The 16,307-nt window shown below is 41.7% G+C and overlaps 1 protein-coding gene across 1 annotated transcript in view; it reads right to left on the minus strand.

Moving 5' to 3' along the window:
- The window catches only part of LOC132398433 (sortilin-like), a 141,822-nt gene extending 133,995 nt beyond the window's left edge, over nucleotides 1-7,827 (minus strand). The window contains exon 1 of the mRNA XM_059977856.1: nucleotides 7,375-7,827. Within this exon, the coding sequence (XP_059833839.1) occupies nucleotides 7,375-7,617 (243 nt within the window). The 5' untranslated portion in view covers nucleotides 7,618-7,827. The remainder of the gene's footprint in view (nucleotides 1-7,374) is intronic.
- Between the last annotated feature and the right edge of the window lie 8,480 nt (nucleotides 7,828-16,307).

Consider the following 16,307-nt stretch of genomic DNA (forward strand, 5'->3'; position numbering starts at 1 on the left):
CTAGACTACCCTTTAAAACATCTCACTATAAGAAAATAAATATTTCAGATAGGGTCCAACTAAGTAATAAATTGAAATTAGCATTCCTCAAAGTATAGAAAGGGCAAGTCATGCATTTTAACAATAATCAATTATAAGCTTCCTTGTAACGTAGATGATATGTACATAAACACAAGAGATTCTGCAGATGCTAGGAATCTAGAGCAAAACATACAAAATGCTGGAGGAACACAGAAGGTCAGGCAGCATCAATGGAAATGGATAAAACAGTCAATGTTTCGGGCAGAGACATTTCTCCAGGAAAGGAGCAGGGGAAGATGCCAGAATAAGGTGGTGGGAGAGAGGAAGAAGGAGAAGATAGGTGGTGGGAGTGAGGGTGACAATGAAGTAAGAAGCTAGGAGGTGATAGGAGGAAGAAGCACATGGCTGGAGAAGGAGGAATCTGATCGGACAGAGGAGTGTACTATGGAGAAAGGGAAGCAGGAGGGGCACCAGGAGAGATAACAGGCAAGTAAGGAGAAGAGGTAAGAAGCCAGAGGTAAAACATTACAGACTGGAACATATTCAAATATCAGATTAATTCTAAATACAGAAAGTTCACTTCATGGTTATTGTGTGGACATAATTTTACTCCCAATAGTAACTGAGAAGCTGAAGACTCAAGTGTTGCCGTGAGCACTCTTCCAATATATTAACTGATAGTACTTTCTTCAAAATTAGCACATAATAGATTTAGAGATAGATTGATCCCAAATAAAATTAGTGTCACAGTAGCATTACAAGTTCACAGATATATAATATTAGAACAGACATAAGAAAAATAAATAAGAAAACCAGTCTAACAGGAGGGGATCATCACTTCCCCAGCTGTAGGTTGACTCATTATACAGCCTTATGGCTAAAGATAAGAATGACCGCATATCGTGCTCTTTGGAGCAGCACAGTTGCCTTAGTCAGCTCCTCTATTCAGCCAAGGTGGCACGCAGAGGGTGAGAAACATCCAGATTTGCTGGGATTTTCTGTAGGGTCTTTTCCTCTACCAAGGCCTCCAGTGTCCAGTTTGACTCCTATAACAGAGCCAGCCTTTCTAATCAGTTTACTGAGCCTGTTGGCATCATCTGTGTTGATGCCATTGCCCCAGCACACCACCACATAGACAATTATATTGGCAACAACAGACTGGTAGAACATACAATACAATACAAATACAAATACTTTATTGTCACCAAACAATTGATACTAGAGCATACAACCATCACAGTGATATTTGTTTCTGCGCTTCGCACTCCCTGAAGTACAAATCGAAGTAAATATAATAAAAATTTAAATTATAAATCATAATTAGAAAATAGAAAAGGTAAAGTACAGTAGTGCAAGTCAGGTCCGGATATTTGGAAGGTACGGCCCAGATCCAGGTCAGGATCTGTTCAGCAGTCTTATCACAGTTGGAAAGAAGCTGTTCCCAAATCTGGCTGTACATATGTTCATGCTCCTGAACCTTCTCCCAGAGGGAAGAGGGACAAAAAGTGTGTTGGCTGGGTGTGACTTATCCTTGATTACCCTGGCAGCACTGCTCCGACAGCGTGTGGTGTAAAGTGAGTCCAAGGATGGAAGATAGGTTTGTGTGATGTGCTGGGCTAGGTTCATGATCTTTTGCAGCTTCTTCCAGTCTTGGACAGGACAACTTCCATACCAGGTTGTGATGCACCCTAGAAGAATGCTTTCTATGGTGCACCTATAAAAATTAGTGAGGGTTTTAGAGGACAGGCCAAATTTCTTCAGCTTTCTCAGGAAGTAAAGGCGCTGGTGGGCCTTCTTGGCAGTGGACTCTGCTTGGTTAGACCAAGTCAGGTCATTTGTGATATTCACCTGGAGGAACTTAAAGCTTTTGACCTGTTCCACCCGCACACCGCCGATGTAGATGGGGTCATGTGGTCCGCTACTCCTTCTGAGGTCAACAACCAATTCCTTTGTCTTGCTGATGTTGAGGGATAGGTTATTGTCTTTGCACCATGCCACCAGGTTCCTAATTTCCTCTCTGTACTCAGACTCAACATTACCCAAGATACGGCCTACAATTGTGGTGTCATCAGCAAACTTAAATATATTGAGTTTGATAGAAACTTGGCTACACAATCATGGGTGTAAAGTGAGTACAGCAGGGGGATGAGTACACAGCCTTGTGGGGCACCGGTGTTCAGAGTGATTGTAGAGGAGAGCTTGTCCCCTATCTTTACAGCCTGGGTCCTGTCTGTGAGGAAGTTGAAGATCCAACTGCAGATCTGAGTGCTAAGACCCAGGTTCCAAGCTTAGGAATCAGTTTATTTGGAATGATGGTATTAAAGGCAGAGCTGTAGTCGATGAAAAGGAGCCTTACATACGCGTCTTTATTCTCCAGATGTTCTAAGGAGGAATGTAGTGCTGACTGTGTGGAAAACATCATGTGTGGTCCCAGTACCCAAGAAGGTCATGTGAATGAGACACCCACATATTCTCCTTCTGAATGAACAAGACGTGAATTTTATTTTTAGAAATAAATGTAATTGATCTGGAAATCAAAAGCAACTAAAAAAGTTATTGATTTTATATCCTGCTTGGTGTTTTATTCCCTCAGTCTCCTCAGGAAATAGAGGCGGCTCTGGCCCTTCTTGTACACAGCCTCTGTGTTGGTGCTCCACCTAAGTCTGTCATCCAGATGTACCTCCAGGTAATTGTAGGTCCTCACCACATCCACATCCTCACCATCAATGGTAATGTGGAGCTGTGCAGGCTTAGTCCATCAGCATCTCTATTGTCTTACTGATGTTGAGCTGCAGATGGTTCAGCTTGCACCATTCGACAATGTCCTCCATCAGGGCCCTGTATTCATCCTCCTGTCCTCCTCCTATACACCCAACTGTTGCTGAGTCATCAGAGAACTTCTGCAGATAATATGACTCAGTGTTGAATCTAAAGACTGAGGTGTACAGGGTAAATAGGAAGGGAACCAATACAGTCTCCTGTGGGGCACTAGTGCTTCTTATAGCAATTTCTGACACATGCCCCGAAGCCACACAAACTGTGGTCTGCCAGTCAGGTAATCCATTATGCAGGATACAATGGAAGTGCCTACCTGCATTGGACAGAGCTCCTCCCCCAGCAATGAGGGCTGTATAGTATTGAAGGTACTTGAGAAATCAAAAAACATGATCCTCACAGTGCTGCCTTGCTTATCCAAATAGGAATAGGTTCTGTTCAGTAGGTAGATGACAGCATCGTGGACTCCAATGTGCTCCTTGTAGGCAAACTGCAGGAGATCGAGGGCTGATCTGACCAGGGGTCAGAGGAGGGCCAGGACCAGCCTCTCTAGGGTCTTCATGATGTGTGAGGTCAGGGCCACTGTACTGTATCCATTTAAGACTTTCAGTTGGACCTTCTTGGGTACTGGGACCACACATGATGTTTCCCATACAGTCGGGACCCTTTCCAGGCTGAAACTCAGATTGAAAATGCGCTGGAGAACTCCACACAGCTGCTCAGCACACTCCTTCAGGACCTTGTTCAAGAAAAAGTTGAACAATCATAATCCTGTACATGAAATTTCCTATGAAATCTGGAGGTACCTGAAAGATGTTTTACAGTACACAGGGAGAGGTTTGATTTTTCCATGACGGTATAACCCAAATTCCAACCATGCACTTAAACTTACTTTTATTATCATAACTTTTACTGCTCTTGACAGGCAGTAAATATTTTTCCAGTATGTCATTTAACATTTACAGCCAAAGCATTTGCATAAGTTTTGCAGGATGCCGTGTACAGGCATATACAGTGTTTTCTCACATTTATCTATTGGACTGAAAAGAAGCTGCCTGTGCTGGAAATTAAATGCAGAAAGAGATCATTTTGAAGAAAGTACTTGTAGTTTATATAATTGAAGAGAGCATCTACCAACACTTGAGACTAGGGATTGCCATTTTTAAGCAGGATATTTTTGTACACATTTACAGTAGCCTTCGGGTGAACTACTCCCCACAATTAGAATAATATTTCCAGAAGTTGAACATCTTCCAGTTTACAAACACTGTCTTAGAGACCTTTGAGCGACATCTAAGGGAAAAAAATCTGCCAACAATATAACAAGCATTCAGGAACTTGATTTATATTACACATGTACACAAAGAGTAATCTAACTCTTAGCAAGCATAGAGTATTATTTTTCAGTTCATCCAATACCAGTTTCAACTAATGAAAGAAAGGCATAATAAAGTTATGTGGTAAATCTTTTTTCCCCTCATGCCACTCCAGCTTATCCTTGAAGCGATTAAGCTGTACTAAGAAATGAAGAAATTGGATCATACAACACAGAAGAAGCAAGGCCATTTTAGCAACATTAGTTCAAAATCCAGTAGTCTCACTTCTATGATCCCAACTGCAAAAGCAGCACATGCAAAAGCTCACTCACTTCATGGTTAATAATACAACACACTTTCAACTACTGGGGTCTGGGATACTTCAAATAAAATGTCACAAGTGATGAAGGTATGACATTTCATTAAAAACATCCTCTACACCATTGTTTTGCGGTGTTTGGGAGAAGGTTTCTTGTTTTATAAAGCCTGAGGAGAATGACACTACCGCTAGTGCCATGACCAGATGCTGGAAGTATCTCCTTGGCTATTAACCACTGTCGGCACCTCCACCAACTCATAAAGCCCATAGCCTTTGTCAAAGCTGGAGGCCAACCACAGCCTCAGCCTGGATCACCAGCAGGCTTGCTCACCGTGGCATCTGATTGGCAACTGAAAAATCGATCTGGGCAAGCAATTGAAGTTTCCTGACTTCATTGCATCACCAGCCCTGAGGCCTGACATGGTCATTCTGTCAGAAACCTCAAAGCAGGTGGTCGTGGTAAAAGTGACTACCTTGGGAAGACTGGATTGAGGAGGCATTTGAGTATATGAAAGCCATTTATTAGGTGCTTGTCAAGCAGTGCCAAAGACAGGGGTGGAGGGCACAATGCAAGCCTACAGAGGTGGCTGCTTGCTGAGCAGAACCTACTCTCTGCTTGGCATTACAGGGATTGCAAAGAGAAGAGCCATCAGCACCATCACAGAGGCTGCTGAGCGAGCCTCCAGGTGGCTATGGATCAAGAGGTGTGACCTGTGGACCACTGCTGCGGAGACACAAGCCAGGGCCTGATCAATCCTGGCTGGGTCGCCTAGGCAACACTCGAAACACCCGATAACCGCAGGTTACATCACTGATGATGTTTCCCGCACATCCTAGGATGTACCTCAGCAGCAACATTGACTTATTTTGTTAAATTTTTTAAAAAGTGAAGACAGAAATGTCTTAAGGTACTTTTGTCATAAGGTACTTGCTTTTAATCAACCTAGTCTAAACTTATTTTTACTTAACCCAACATCCACTTGACGATGTTGCACAATATGTACCACAAACAACTTGTTATTGTTTTCTTTCTATTATTAGGATTGAGCCTTACTCCAGAGTTTTGAGGAAATAATCTAGGCCAACAGTGCTGTATACTACTGAGAGAATGTGATATGGTCGAAGGTGTTTTCTTTCAGAGGAAACGAGTGAAGGCCAGATCAATTCTTTCAGCAGAATGTACAATCTGACTTCCTGACCAAAGGAGATTATCTATCCAGCTTTACTGATAGATATTGACAGCTATTACTGATAGTGAGATTTCTGTTTTGTTCTTTTTTTAATCTTATATCCTACCTTACTACAATGCCTAAACTAAAAAACACTTAATTTGTGGTAAAGTGCTTTGGAAAGCCCAAGTTTGTGAAAGGAATTAGGAAAATGTCTTCCCTTTCCTACTCTTGGTGTAAAAAAAATGTGATTTTAGGTGAAATATGACTGAGGTCTCCATCAGTCAGGGTTGATTATGGATGTTAAATGTATGAGATGAAATATATTTGTTATATAAATTTTTATAGTTTGTTAATGTAGTCTCTTGTACCTCCATTCAGGCCAACTGAGCATGTTATTTACTTTCCCAATGCCTCTGCCCATCATGACTGACTATTATAAACCACAATCTTCTTAGTTTATTTCTATATGCAAATTAAGGAACCTGAAGTTACAAATGGAACCATTACTTTTTCTGCTTTGCTAACATTACTCCCAAATGCGCACTTCTAATAGTTATTCTCTATCACAACTCTTTTCCAAACCATTTGCTACTACATATCAAAGTCAATTTTCCAAAATCTTACATAGAAAACACGTTTTCTTTTTCCACCTCAAATATCTTTAATATTCAGACTGTAATACAGAAGGAAATGTAATAATAGTCTCTGAAAAAATATTATAATAAGAGAAAATAACTCAAATTAATTTGAAGGTATTACCATCCAGGAACAATGAGAAATGCATGAATTTTCAATTAAATCAAGGCTGATCTTTATGCCAACAATACCTGGTTCTATAGCTCTTAATATATAAAAATCTAATCAATAAATTCAAAGATAATTGCTTATTGGTTGGTTTATAGAACTTCACCACAGATGATTTGGTGTTTCAGTCATACAGGATATGGGTTGTTCAGAGAAAAGCATTCAGATCCTATAAATTAGAAACGCCTCCTTCCATAATTCAAGTCGTCAAGTTTATTGTCATTTAACAATACATGTACATAATATATTGAATTCCCCATTCTTTATTCTCAGAAAACTGTTTTACGCAATTCTCAAGTATGTTCACAGGCTAGAAGCTCCAGAGAACGTGAACACAATTTTAGAACGGGCAGTACCTTAAAACAAGCTGTATTTTGTGCTCAGAAGATACTCCGAACCAGAAAACGAAATACGCAAGCTAAATCAAAAGCAAACAAATATTACTGAATTTTACTATCCAGGCGGACAGACAACCAGCTACGATCACTTAATTTTTTTTTAAAAAAAGCTACTCGCATTAAAATAGTTTACATTTTTTAACACCTCGCACTGCAACTGGGCGAAACTTCAAATCTGAGCTTTCCACCGTGACTGCAGCTCCAATCCTTGCCTTGATGGTCATTTTAGCAGAAAGGACTTGTGAAACCGGTTACATATCGAGACTCAGCAGGTCAGGTAGCATCTATGGAGAGGAATAAAGAGTCGACGTTTCGGCCCGAGGCCCTTTATCGGGATCTCCCTTCCTCCCACCTTCATGTACTTCTTCCCCCAATCTTTCCAGAGTTCCTCCAGCATTTTGTCTCTATTACACTGGTTTTGCAAGATCTGCAGAATCTTTTGTGTTTACATAGATAAGCCGATCGGTTTCTCAACAATTCTCACGCAGAAGGAAGTGAAGAATTGCCAGCAAAAGGGCTCCTGATGGTTGCTTTTAACTTGGCACTAACAACGCACAAGCCAGACTTACCTGGTGGGTATTTTGCGCCAGAGCGCTTTGATCAGAGGTGTCGCTGCCACAAGATCCTGCCGGCCCGGCACCGGCTCCACGGGGAGCATCTCTCACGACCCGGGAAGCGCCCCTGAAAGTTGCCAATTGCTGAAAGATCTCCCGGCGATGGGCCGGCAACTCAGGAAAGTCCCTTCTGTGGTCGCAGGACACCTTGCAGACAAACAGGGGGATAAGGAGGAGCCCCGTAAGCATCCGAGCCATTCTCCTCCTCGTAGGAAAAAAATGTGAGAAAGGAACTTAAAAACAAGGAAGTGGCTGGGACCCGAAGGGCGGGAGGGACAGGGTAGCTGGTTCGCTTCCCGCACCGGGCGGCTGGGTTGCTAGGCTGCCGTTCGCCAGTCGCTAAGACGTAATATGATATATTGAAGGGCCGCCGCTGTGCACCTGTCACCTGGCGCCGCGCTCCAAGCTGCCCCCTATCGGCGCATAGTGAGACCGCCCACACCCACTTTCACCCACCCTGGCCCAGGCCCCGCCCCTTTCCTCTCCCAGACCACACCCCTCACCAGGCCAACTCCACCCCTTACCCACACCCTGCCCAGCCCAGACCCCATCTCACAGGCAGAACCTGTCCAACTACACCACTCACTCCGCTCCTCACCTGCTCAAGACCCAGCCCAGATGCTGGTGCAAACCAGATTATGCACCCAAACCATCCTATACCTCCCTATCAGTGACCCAACCAGGCCCAGCCTTAGTCCACTCCAACATCCATCCCAACAAAGACCCTGGCCCATACCAATCCCAAAACAGAACCCACACCACACCTGATGCTGTTCCTTACCCATCCAGCCCAGACTCGGCCCCCACCTGCCCCAACAATGTCTCCGCCTTCCACTCTCTATTCCCCACTACATTCTCTCTATTTCCCTGTCGTTCCCAACCACAAGAAAAGGCTTTCAAACATTGCTCATGAAATATCCTCACTTCTTTGTAGGGTTTAGAGTAAATACACCCTCAGACATTGTTCTTCATTGGAAACCATGTTGAGAGTGCTGATAGTCACTAAGCACATTAATTACCAGAAACAGAATTACCAGGAAGTACAAAATAAGGGTGTGTATGTATTTTGGTCTAACAGCTAAGCGTATCAACACAACTTATGTACAAACTTTACAAGAATTCTCCACATAGCTCTCCCTCTTTGGGAACCAGGACATGGAACTTTTGTCTGTACGTACACACAATCAAAACAGACTCAGTGTGTTAACCAGCACTCTGAATTGGTATGATCATCTAAACAGTACTTTTATCTCTTTCGATGTGTTTATTTCTTGAGAAGTGCAGGAAACAGCATCAATATAGTCCTCAATATAACAGAAGAATAATTTGGTGGAGGTGCGTGAACAGCACTGAAACTTCCAGGTAAGGCAACACTTCACCTGTGAGTTGGCTGGTGTGATATACTGCGTCCGGTGCTCCCGGTGTGGCCTTTTATATATTGGTGAGACCCGACGCAGACTGGGAGACCGTTTCGCTGAACACCTACACTCAGTCCACCAGAGAAAGCAGGATCTCCCAGTGGCCACACGTTTTAATTCCAAGTCCCATTCCCATTCCGATATGTCTATCCATGGCTTCCTCTACTGTCAAAATGAATCCAAACTCAGATTGGAGGAACAACACCTTATATACTGGCTGGGTAGCCTCCAACCTGATGGCATGAACATTGATTTCCCTAACTTCCGTTAATGCCCCTCCTCCCCTTCTTACCCCATCCTTGACATGTTTAGTTGTTTGTTTTTTTCTCTCTCTCTCTGCCCATCACTCTGCCTGTTTTCCATCTCCCTCTGGTGCTCCCCCACTCCCCCTTTCTTTCTCCAGAGGCCTCCCATCCCATGATCCTTTCCCTTCTCCAGCTCTGTATCACTTTCGCCAATCACCTTTCCAGCTCTTAGCTTCATCCCACCCCCTCCGGTCTTCTCTTATCATTTTGCATTTCCCCCTCCCCCCACTACTTTCAAATCTCTTACTATTTTTTCTTTCAGTTAGTCCTGACGAAGGGTCTCGGCCCGAAACTTCGACTGTACTTCTTCCTATAGATGCTGCCTGGCCTGCTGTGTCCCACCAGCATTTCGTGTTTGTTGCAAGAACTATTGCGTAACTTGGGACCCACAATGTGTCTCAAACTTGTTGAAAGTGAAAGTTTTTCAATGTAAGAATGATTTCTAATTCTAAGTAGGAATGGAAAGGATAATGGAGAAAAAAAAACAGATCAAAATAGCAAGAAATAACTGCTGTGCAAAAAGATTAGCCTGTAACAATGATCCACCTCCAGCGTCATGTTTTGGATCTTGGAAAGGAGGTAAAAGTGGGCAATGATTTGGGAATTGCTAAGACAGGGTTAGAAGATCTCCTGAGGAAATTAGGTCAGAGAGCATCTCAGAAGCAATGGCTCCTGGTCTACAGAGAGGGAAGAGAAGATGCACGAAAGCTGACATTTGGCCTTTGGTAGACAGGACAGTTGATCAAATCAGAACAGCACCAGCCCAGTAAACAAGTTAAATGATGTTAAAGGTGGTCATTGGGAAGCAAGGTGCTGGAGGCTTTGAGGGGGCTAAGTTAGAGTGAGTAGAAGCAAAACTGAAACACGACAAGCCCATGTTGGCAATTAGCAACGAAGCTGCTGAAAGCTGGCATGCTTTCAGTTTTTCTTTGTCTCCTATTGCTGGTCACATTTGTACAATACACGATTGTGCATCTGCCTATTTACCATTATATTAAAATCACTTCAGCATTCACAGTGGCCAAGCAGCAAGAAGTACCACTGAAATTTATAGCATTATGTTTTTAGTGCATGGGTGGTGACGTGAGAAATGTTATTATTTACCAGTGCAGAATGAAGGTAGGCAAAATTCCTAGCTCCACCTCAGGTCGTCGGTGTAGTGGCTGCAGAATGCCAAACTTTAACAATCGGACATTGGTCAAATGCCACCTTACATGGGTTTAGATAAGTAGTCATAAGAGTAATAAAGCACAGAAACAAGCCTTTCAGCCAAACTCGTCCAACCAAGCTCAGCTCATTTGCCCGCATTTGGCCTCCTATCCATGCATGTGTTCAAAAATCTTTTAAACGTTGTTTTGTGCCTGCCTCAGCCACTTCCTCTGGCAGCTCACTCCGTGTTTGCACCGTCTTCTGAGTGAAGAATTTGCCTTTCTGCTCCTTTTTAATTCTTTCACATCTCATCTGAAGCCCTCCAGTTTTTAATTCACCTTTCCATCTATACCCCTCATGAGTTTGTACACCTCTAAAGTCACATGTAGGAGAGTGAATTGTGGGAATTTTGGATCCTTCTGGCCCACTGAAAGAAATTATCTTTCTTAATATTTGGAGAATATAAAGGGTAAAAGAAAAGAGACTGCATTAGACCATTGAAGTTATAACTCTACTAAGCATGGTCAATATAGAAATGAATGGCTTATGGATATGAATTACAGAGCTGCTAGAGGCATAGTGCAAATTTCCATTATAAATTCCTAGAAAAGCTACATTGCTCACTGGTCTGTGCTCCAGTAAAATATGAAGTTAAACTTACTTACGTATATGGTGACAGGTGCACAGCATGTCCCAACATCTACTGTTTACATTTCAACTGAACTACAAGTACAACTTGTTTTGATATCAAACACCACTCACTCAATGAGTCATTGGCCTGTGCCAAAAACAAAAAGGGGTGTTCAACTCTTTCTTTTCGCTGAAAGAGAAAAGGTGACGTGTAGGTGTATTCTTTGCAACAAAATCGTCTGCTTCATGGAGAAATTATACCCTTATTACCCAGGGGTGCCCCTTGTGATTTGTAATCTATTTTTAATCCATCGGGGCTATTTCAATATAAACTAAATTATGGGACAATATGACAACAGTGAAATGTAGTGGGCATTAAAATATATTAGGCAGAAATCCAACTACAACCATTAGCAGACTTCTCCGAGTTTTTCCTAGCTTCCTCTTTCACTGCTCAGTTCCCTTCATGCTCAAGCAGTGCATGAAGCTGGAGTGTTTGAGCAGTGCACTGGCGTGTCCGCATGAGGCTGGTACACAACACAGGTGCAGCTGGAAGCAGCTGGTGAAATGTCTGCTTGAACACAGGCATTAAAAAAATCTCTCCAGACAAACATTGCAAAAAGCCCTTGTGGGTCTTGCTACCATGGTAATGCCAGAATTAATTTCATGGGATAAGTACTCATTGGCATCTTTCATCCAGTTTCCCTGTTGACTGCAATTTGATTAACCAATGGGGATTTGAAATTAAAAGTCAAAACAACAAAGGTAGAGTGAAAAATATGACTGCATTGCAAACAAACAGATCTGTCTTCACAAGATGTTTAACAATGGAAAATGTTACTTGAATAAGTGCCTAAATCCAAAGTACATTTATTATCAAAGTATGTCTACATTATACAACCTTGAGGTTTGTCTCCTTACCAGCAGCCACCAAACAAGAAACCCAAAAGAACCCATAACAAAGCAATTTTTGTCCTGCACAATGGGGTTCTCATAGAAGTTGGAACACTATTAAATGATTAGCTAATAAATTACATGATTAATAGCAGAAGGATGCAAAACTGAGACATTTATAAAGTACTTTTAATGATTAAGCGCATCCCAATGGGTTTTAAGATAAATTAACTTTTTTTAAAATCTAGTTTTTCTTGCAATGTAGGAAACATAGGAGGCAATTTGGGCAAAACAACTCCCACAAGCAGACATGTGATGATCAGGTAATCTGTTAGTTGAGGAATAAATTCTGAGCGCAACACCTGCTCTTTTTCAAATTAGCAGCATATTTTGTCATATCCACTCAAGAGCAGACAGGGGCATAGATATGATGCCTCAATGTGAAAGTGTTGGTTTTTTTTAAACAAGTGTTATCGTAAATTAAAATGAACACATTGTTTTAAGTGGTTACAAAGCTGATCTGATTACAACATTTGTCTAACAAATAAGGGAAATATTATGGAGTAAAGGAATAACGAAGCAAATTGGCCTAAAGAGCCAAATTCTAATTAAGGGATGACACTGGCACCGACAATGGCTGAGTGGTCTCACTCTCCATTTCTGGTGCACAAATACTTAAAATTTAGCAAAACAAGTAACTGACAATTTTCCATTTTCTTTTGGCAAATTATTCAAATAACCTTTCAGACTGACAGGGCTCATGAAGTCCACTGTGTTGACTCCTTCCACATACCTGCCAATCAGTCACCTTCGCAAACTCAGTGCAAGTTTGCCAGTGTCATGCAGTAAGTACATTTTCACTGACATTGAAAGTCACCAATATGAACCAGTTTGTTCATTTGGTAAATGAAAGCAGAACTTGTTTAAAATCCTGAAATATAGTTTAAGAGAAGGCTGAAACCACCAAACATCATTTGCTTGTTGGGCAGAAACAGGACGTTAAGTGACCCATTGCTGACCGTGAGAACGAATTAGTAAATTGGCTTATTTTTGTCAGGTGTATCGTACAGGAAAAAATTTGTCTTACATGCCATCTTTACAGACAAATCCATTACAACAGTGCCTTGAGGTAGTGCAAAATAAAACAAAAGGGAGCAAAGTATATTACATTATTTCGAAAGAGCAGTAAAGGTAGATAGTAAAGTCAAGTTTATAATGAAGTAGATGGTGAAGTCAGAAGTCCATCTTATCATACTGGGGAACAATTCAATAGTCTTATAATAACAGGTTAGAAGCTGTTCTTGAGCCTGGTGGTATGTGCTTTCAGACTTCTGTATTTTCTGCCCAATGGGAGTGGGGAGATGGGTGTGATCTTTGATTATTCTGGCTGCATTGCCAAGACAGTGGGAAGTGAAGACAGAGTTTGTTTACTGCTGGTTCTAAAAACATTATACTGTATAAATAGATTTGATTAAAATCTAACTTCTAATAAGTTGGCAAACTTAAAAGTAGCTTCTCAATCCAAAAAGAGCAAAATTGAAATGAATGTTGGGAGTCAGGTACTGAAGAGATGCAAAGATAGCGCCTGCATACTATGCTTCTTTGGTGGTCAACATCCTCTGGATAGATTATAAAACCATGCATTTCACTTCTTTTATGTCTTAGACGTTTGTTTGTTTTTTGTCTTGACTGTGATTCTAGAACTGTCGGAGCCCGTGATTTGCAGTTTGGAGATTGTTTGGGTGTTTCAGCGCTCTGCAATCTCCGAGAGGATTCTGGAAAGTAGAGACGGCATGTGTGAACCTCATGGCAAGAGGGCTGTGGGATGGGATGCGAGCCGATGTTCGACTCCATTTCACTGATTAAAGCTTCCGTTGTTCACTGATTAAAGCGACGAGAGAGATTGAAACATCAAGGCGAATGTGGAATGTGGAAGGCTGCCTGCCTTCTGATCACTGGTGGGATCCTTCTGCTATGGAGAGGGGAGACTGCCTTTTGATCACTGGTGGGACTGTTCTGCTGCTGGCGAGGGAAAGGCCTGTCACTGTACTCGGAGAATGTTACCAGGTTTTCAGTGTTTTGGATATGGACTTAGACTATTGACTTCTTTTTTACAGTCTTATAGTTTTTTTTATATTGTGTTTTTTTGCCCCGTGCTTTCTCGGTTTTTTTGCATGCGGAGGAGGGGGTTTTGTCGGTCAGTGTTCCTATTCCGTTTTTGTTTGTTTTTGCTGCGGGGAGGAGGGAGTAGGGGTGTTAATGATTGTACTGCCGTTCTTTATTTTCTTGGTTAAGTGACAATCTGGAGAACAAGAGTTTCAGAGTCGTATAATTTGATCATAAATGAACCTTTGAAATATGGAGGCTATGATGTTTATTCAAAAAGTTCACATTTTCTAAACTTCACAACTTCAGTTCATTCATACAGCTACAAAGGAAACAGTGCTGTGTAGTTGAAAATTGGCTTAATCCAGAGCAATGTGTTTGGGGTTTTATTTGTTGTTAACTAATAGCCCCGCTTACCTTTATTTAGAGCTTCACTTGCACCATAACAGGAAGGCAGCTTTCTTTCATTTTGGTAGAGCTTTCCAGTTAGACTGAGGCATATATACATAATCCTGTGCTGCCTTTTTTTTGTTTGTTCCATCAAATTCATTATCAGCAAGTGTAAAGGAGAGCGCTATCTGAGCAATATTTTGTGTTAATATTATGTAAAAGTTTATTCCTGTTTGACCAGCCTTGGTAATTTAAGAAATGCTTACATGATATTAATCTTCTTACAGTCTTTAAAAATTTGTTTACTCATTGTTGTGCATAATTTTTGGATATTTTACATGCAAGTTTAGCTTCGTATATTCCAAATTCAAACTAAATTAAATTACCAAGGTTTGTCAAACACTATTCTGATAAACCAGAATAAATTTTTACATGACTGTGTGACTGACTCATCGTAAGTTAGGGAGACAGATTCTGGAAAGATGCACTAATAATAGGGTTGTCATGGTGGGAGATTTTAATTTCCCCAATATTGATTGGCATCTCCCTAGAGCCTAATCAATATTGGGGATGGGGTGGAGTTTATTAGGTGTGCTCAGGAAGGTTTCCTGACACAGTATGTAGGTGTCTACAAGAAGAGAGGCAATACCTGATCTTCTATTGGGAAATGAACCTGGTCAGGTGTCAGGTCTCTCAATGGGAGAGCATTGTGGAGATAGTGATCACAATTCTATTTCCTTTACCATAACATTGTAGAGGGATAGGAACAGACAAGTTAGTGAAATGTTTAATTTAGTAAGAGGCTATCAGGCAGGAACTTGGAAGCAAAAATTAGAAACAGATGTTCTCAGGGAAACGTACGGAAGAAACGTGGCAAATGTTCAGGAGATATTTGTGTGGTGTTCTGCATAGGTTCATTTCAATGACACATGGAAAGGATGGTAGGGTACAGGAACCATGGTGTACAAAGGCTGTTGAAAACCTAGTCAGAAAGAAAAGATAAGCTTATGAAAGGTTCAAAAATTAGATACGAATGAGATCTAGAAGATTATAAGTCTAGCAGGAAGGAGCTTAAAAAAGAAATTAGGAGAGCCAGAAAGGGCCATGAGAAGGCCTTGGCAAGCAAGATTAAGGAAATCCCCAAGGCATTCTAAAAGTATATGAAGAGCACGAGGATAAGACATTAGGGAATAGAACAATCAAGTGTGAGAGCGGAAAAGTGTGTATAGAGCAGCGAAGGTAGCGGAGGTACTTAATGAATACTTTGCTTCAGTATCAACTACAGAAAAGGACCTTGGAGATTGTAGAGATGTCTTACAGTGGACTGAAAAGTTTGTGGATATAGACATTAAAAAAGAGGATGTGCTGGAGCTTTTGGAAAGCATCAAATTGAATGAGACACCAGGACTGGATGAGTTATACCCCAGGCTACCGTGCGAGGTGAGGGAGGAGATTGCTAATCCTCTGGCAATGACTTTTGCATCATCAATGGGGATGGGAGATGTCCTGGAGGATTGGAGGGTTGCAGATGTTGTTCCCTTGTTCAAGAAAGAAAGTAGGGATAACCCAGGAAATTATAGACCAGTGAGTCTTACTTCAGTGGCTGGTAAGTTGTTGGAGAAGATCCTGAGAGGCAGGATTTATGAACATTTGGAGAGGAACAATATGATTAGGAATAGTCAGCATGGCTTTGTCAAAGGCAGGTCATGCCTTACGAGCATGATTGAATTTTTTGAGGATGTGACTAAACACACTGATGAAGGAAGAGCAGTAGATGTAGTGTATATGGATTTCAGCAAGGCATTTGATAGGGTGCTCCATGCAAAGCTTATTGAGAAAGTAAGGAGGCATGGGATCCTAGGGGACCTTGCTTTGTGGATCCAGAACTGGCTGCCCACAGAAGGCAAAGTGTGGTTGTAGACAGGTCATATTCTGCATGGAGGTCAGTGACCAGTGGTGTGCTTCAGGGATCTGTTCTGGGACCCCTTTTCTTTGT

The sequence above is a fragment of the Hypanus sabinus genome, chromosome 8 (assembly GCF_030144855.1).
Source record: "Hypanus sabinus isolate sHypSab1 chromosome 8, sHypSab1.hap1, whole genome shotgun sequence".
NCBI lineage: Eukaryota > Metazoa > Chordata > Chondrichthyes > Myliobatiformes > Dasyatidae > Hypanus > Hypanus sabinus.